General features: G+C 54.7%; 1 protein-coding gene across 1 annotated transcript; it reads left to right on the top strand.

Moving 5' to 3' along the window:
• Positions 1-2161: 2161 nt before the first annotated feature.
• On the top strand, positions 2162-5050 carry VOLCADRAFT_108182 (uncharacterized protein). The gene is made up of 5 exons (XM_002958529.1): positions 2162-2295; positions 3681-3807; positions 4127-4149; positions 4344-4875; positions 4941-5050. The coding sequence occupies exons 1-4, from the start codon at positions 2248-2250 to the stop codon at positions 4452-4454; spliced, it is 309 nt and encodes a 102-aa protein (XP_002958575.1). The 5' UTR covers positions 2162-2247; the 3' UTR covers positions 4455-4875; positions 4941-5050.
• The last annotated feature ends 17 nt before the right edge of the window (positions 5051-5067 follow it).

The following is a 5067-nucleotide window of genomic DNA, read 5'->3' as shown; positions in this document are numbered from 1 at the left end:
GGGAAGCTGCACCTGCATACTCGTGATGGACACAATGTCCGGCTGCACAACGTGCTGCACGTCCCCAGCTCGGGCCTCACCCTGACGTCTGTCGACTTCGTGAGAGGTCGACAGACCTCATGACACGCGGCTACTCGGTCACGTTCAGCATGGACAAGACGGGCTGCTGGTTCTTATGCATCAGCCTCCTGCACAACAGCCCGTCTATAACCGCATGGAGTGAGCGTGGGCACTATGCATGGACGTGGACCTGCAGGTGCCGACCGACGTCACCGTCAATGCCCTCAGCACCACGGGCGACAGAGCTGGCGGGGGCCAGGCCCCAGGTAGCAGCGCTGGCGGAAGTGCCGCCACCATCACCAGCACCCGTGGCGGCAGCACCGCCGGCAGCCACACCGGTGGAGGCCAACCGAACAGCGACAGCAACGGCAAAGGGCAACCAGGCAACGGCAGCCCCGGGGCCACTGAATGCTCAGTCGCCGAACTTGCGGCAGCACAGCACCTGCACTGCCAGTATGGTCACCTCGGTTACCGCGTGCTGAAGCAGCTGATCAGCAAGCAGCTGGTGCAGGGGCCACAGGTCACTCCAGTGGCACTACGGCAGGCGGTGGAGGCCGTCTGCGAGGCCTGTGACACCGTGAAGGCCACCGCAACCGCCCACCCCAGCCGCGGCAACCGGCCGTAGCACGCACTGGAGGTCGTACACTCTGACCTGTGCGGGCCCATGCCGACCACGGGCCGAGGGGGCGCACGCTACTTGCTGAAGCTGCTGGATGGTGCCGCTGGTCTGTCCGCCGTCCGCACGCTGGCCAGCAAGAGCCAATGGGCGAAGTGCTGCAGGACATGGTGACACAGCTGGAGGCCCGCCACCCGAACCACGCACGGGTGCACACACTGCACAGCGACAACGGTGGTGAGTACGTCACCAAGCAACTGGAGCAGTGGCTGCACCAGCACGGCACCGCACACACCCACTCGGCGCCGTACACCCCAGAGCAGAACGGAGTGGTGGAGTGACTCAACCACACGCTCCTCAACTGTGTGCGGGCGATGCTGCATGACACAGCACTCCCGGTCAGCTACTGGCTGGAGGCTGCACTCTACACCAACCTCCTGTGCAATGTGGTCCCCTCTCAGGGCCGGGAGGCCACACCGTGGGCAGCTTATCATGGCATCCCCCCCGACGTCAGCCACCTCTACACCTTCGGCTGCCTGGCCTACATCCGCATCCCAGCCAGCCAGCAGGACAAACTCAGTCCTCGTGCAAAGGCGGGAACCTACCGCTGACCGGAGCACGGCATGGCCACCCACCACGTCCTCCTCGAGGGCAAGGTGACCGTGAGCAGCGACGTCACCTTCGATGACAACCGCCACGGCCCGGTTCACAACAGGCGGGCACCCTCTTCGGCACTAGCCCCGCCTGCCCCGGCGGCAGTGACCCCATCGGCGGCTCTACACCGCCCGCCATGCTGCCGACCCCAGCGGCTACCCCACCCCCGGCGACCCCAACACCACCCCTTCCATCGCAACACCCGCAGTCAACGGCAGTCCCTGCACATGCCACAGCCCCGGTCAGTGACGGCCTGCCAAACCGACAGTGGCGGCGGCGGAAAGTCGGGAAGTCCACCGCTGCTCGGGTGGTAGCGCTGACAGCGCTAAGTCTAACATGCCCGACGGCAGTGGCGGTGGCGGGGGCAACAGTGCGGTGCACACTGCCAACGACATGCTGGTGACGGCGGACAACCTGCAACCTGCCCAGTTTAAATGGGGGGGACTAACGGCTCACCTCGACTGTAATCACAAATTTAGATGCTTAATTCTCCATACTGATATTCTCCTTTCACTTCGTCAATTGCTTATACTTTACTGTTGCAACCACTAGCAATGTGTGGGCAATGTGCACTGTACGATCAATGCAAGAAAACAAACCGTTTCAATCATTGGAAAAGGCACACAGCCCAAATGCTTGCTAATGCCAGCCGATCAAAACTTTCGCCTAAAGCTTTCCAAGAACAAGGGGCAGGAGAGAGGGGAAAGTGCGGGGAAGTGGGGCGGCAGCCCCACGACCCCGCACATCCCCCCCAAGACCACCTGGCCACCGACATGCAATCATGATAGGAATGAGCGGGAGCCAAGGGAACATTTAAAAGCATGATTTTAAGTGTCCCAAACTTCGTCTTGGAAGACGCCCATCTCCTTAAGCGCAAGCTAGTAATAGCCCGACGACCGTTTGTTATCTCTTCCAGAATGGCATCCGATGGTGCCCTGGGTGTGGATGTGCATGGGCCGGACAAGGTAAGAACGGGGTTGGACTGCGTCTGACTGGCTGAAGAACTGGCACCAATGGTGCACGTTTCTCACATTTACACCAAGTCGCGTTCCATGCCTGTTCTATTCCCAATGGTGTTAACCTTCTGCAGAAGCGTCAAAAGCTGGCAAAATTGACGGGGTTGGGCTTCGCCAGGGACATGGCCGAAGTCATCGTGGAAACGCTTGGGATGTACCCCATCGGGCAGTCGGCCGATGCCGGAGCAGGACTTCCTTGTGTTTGAGTTTGGTTAGCTATGGGACGCGACTTATAAGCAGAACTTCCTTGTGTTTGAGTTTGGTTAGCTATGGGACGCGACTTGCAAGCAGGACTTCCTTATGTTTGAGTTTGGTTAGCTATGGGACGCGACTTATAAGCAGGACTTCCTTGTGTTTGAGTTTGGTTAGCTATGGGACGCGACTTGCAAGCAGGACTTCCTTGTGTTTGAGTTTGGTTTGCTATGGGACGCGACTTATAAGCAGAACTTCCTTGTGTTTGAGTTTGGTTAGCAATGGGACGCGACTTGCAAGCAGGACTTCCTTGTGTTTGAGTTTGGTTAGCTATGGGACGCGACTTATAATCAGAACTTCCTTGTGTTTGAGTTTGGTTTGCTATGGGACGCGACTTGCAAGCAGGACTTCCTTGTGTTTGAGTTTGGTTTGCTATGGGACGCGACTTGCAAGCAGAACTTCCTTGTGTTTGAGTTTGGTTAGCTATGGGACGCGACTTGCAAGCAGAACTTCCTTGTGTTTGAGTTTGGTTAGCTATGGGACGCGACTTACAAGCAGAACTTCCTTGTGTTTGAGTTTGGTTTGCTATGGGACGCGACTTGCAAGCAGAACTTCCTTGTGTTTGAGTTTGGTTTGCTATGGGACGCGACTTGCAAGCAGAACGTCCTTGTGTTTGAGTTTGGTTTGCTATGGGACGCGACTTGCAAGCAGAACCTCCTTGTGTTTGTTTGAGTTTCCATGTAAGCAACTATCGACAACAATCCATCCTTGGCCTGTTTTGCAGTCCTGTCAGTATTCCAAGTTCTGCACCTGCAGCCTCATTTTACAGCAGAACACCCAATTCTAATCCTCCAACTGTGTTCCCAATCCTATGGCAGCGACCTCATCCTAAACTTGCGAAAGCCTGCAATCCCCGTCCTGTCGACCAGGGTCCCATCCCCATCCCTGGCCAGGGCTCCCAATCCCCTCCTTGGTCAAGGTTGCAATCCCCATCCCTCAGACAGGGATCCCATCCCCATCCTCACCCCCGACAGCAATCCCCATCCCAAAAGTAGTGTAGCACGCCTAATCCCTAATCCTCGCCCTGGGCCCCACATCCCATCCTGACGTTGTCAACCCTATTCGCCATCCCGCCTGACCAGTACCTGCCCCCAATCCCCCATCTCTGCAACCCTCTGGGCTCTCTTACTGACGATGGTGACAATGAAATCTTCCAATGTGACTGGGAGGCACAGGAGCAGACCAATATTTTCAAGCTGCTCGGGCTGGGTGAGTCACGGGACTGTGTTGACCAGGTCCACATTGCCGGCGGCCACATCATGACTCTGTACTTGTCATCACAGAACTTTGTTACCTGCTTCTATCTGTTATTCTGACATGTATGCTAGCTATTTACCGCCGTCAAGGGTTGCAGTCCGATGCTGCTGCATGATAACTAACGTAATGTTTTATTGTTCTTTGCCCCTCTATTTGTTTTCAATGCAGATGTATTTTAGCTCTTGAGTGTCGAGGAGGCAGAGCAGTGTCTTGAAGCTGTTTCAAGCAGCAGCCGGACCCCATGACCAATGGATGTCGAGCGCTGGACCAGATCACCTAGCAGCAAATCAGAAAGTGAGTTCCTGTCAAAATTTGTGTTGGTTTCATGTCAGGGTTACAAATAGGCTGGTTGGGTGCTCACCAAGAATGCATGGTTTTGCGACATCGTGTTAATTGTGTGCTTCAGTATAGCAACCTGTCCATTTTTACTCCACTAAGCCTATATGCCTATAACTAACTGACTGACACATGTCCCGCTGCTGTTGCAGTCAACCACCTTGGACATGGTGAAGCAGTGGGCGACAGATGTGGGCGGTGGAGATTGCAACAGCCATGATGACAGCAAAGGCCACCTCAAAGCGCAGCCGTTCTGGACCTGATGTCGTCTTGACTGAAGCGGATCATGGAAACAAAGGCGAAGGGGAAGGGGGGCAAGAAACAACGGTGGTAATGGATGCACGTTTATTTTGGGGTGGATGCACATGCAATGTGATGGACAGCTGCATTGTCTTCTTTTGTGGAGGTGCCTTTTCTTAGGGCTGAAGGCACGTTCGTATCACATGGTGGACAGGGTCTTGAGACGGCTTGGCTTATAAGCAAATCCGTATTAAGACACTGTTCATCATATGATAAGAACACGCCTTCCTAGTTAGGATTGGAGGCGCGTCCATATGGCGCGATGGACATTATGAAAAAGCTTAATTTGGGTCTGAAAGGGGCCGTCATATCACGTGATGTATATGTTTCATTTTATGGAGACGGCTTCTTTTTGGACTGAAAGGGGCCTTCATATCACGTGATGTACATGTTTCATTTTATGGAGACGGTTTCATTTTGGACTGAAAGGGGCCTTCATATCACGTGATGGACATGGGCTCGTTTTATGGAGACCACCTTCATTTTGGACAGAAGGGGTATTCAAAGCGTAAGGGACGTTCATTCTGAGCTACCTTCATTCTGTAATGAAGTGGTCCTCATTCCAAAATGAATCAT

This window comes from Volvox carteri (genome assembly GCF_000143455.1).
Source record: "Volvox carteri f. nagariensis unplaced genomic scaffold VOLCAscaffold_97, whole genome shotgun sequence".
Classification (NCBI taxonomy): Eukaryota; Viridiplantae; Chlorophyta; class Chlorophyceae; order Chlamydomonadales; family Volvocaceae; genus Volvox; species Volvox carteri.
The sequence above is the reverse complement of the archived record's forward strand: the minus strand, read 5'-3'. Positions and strand labels throughout refer to the sequence as shown.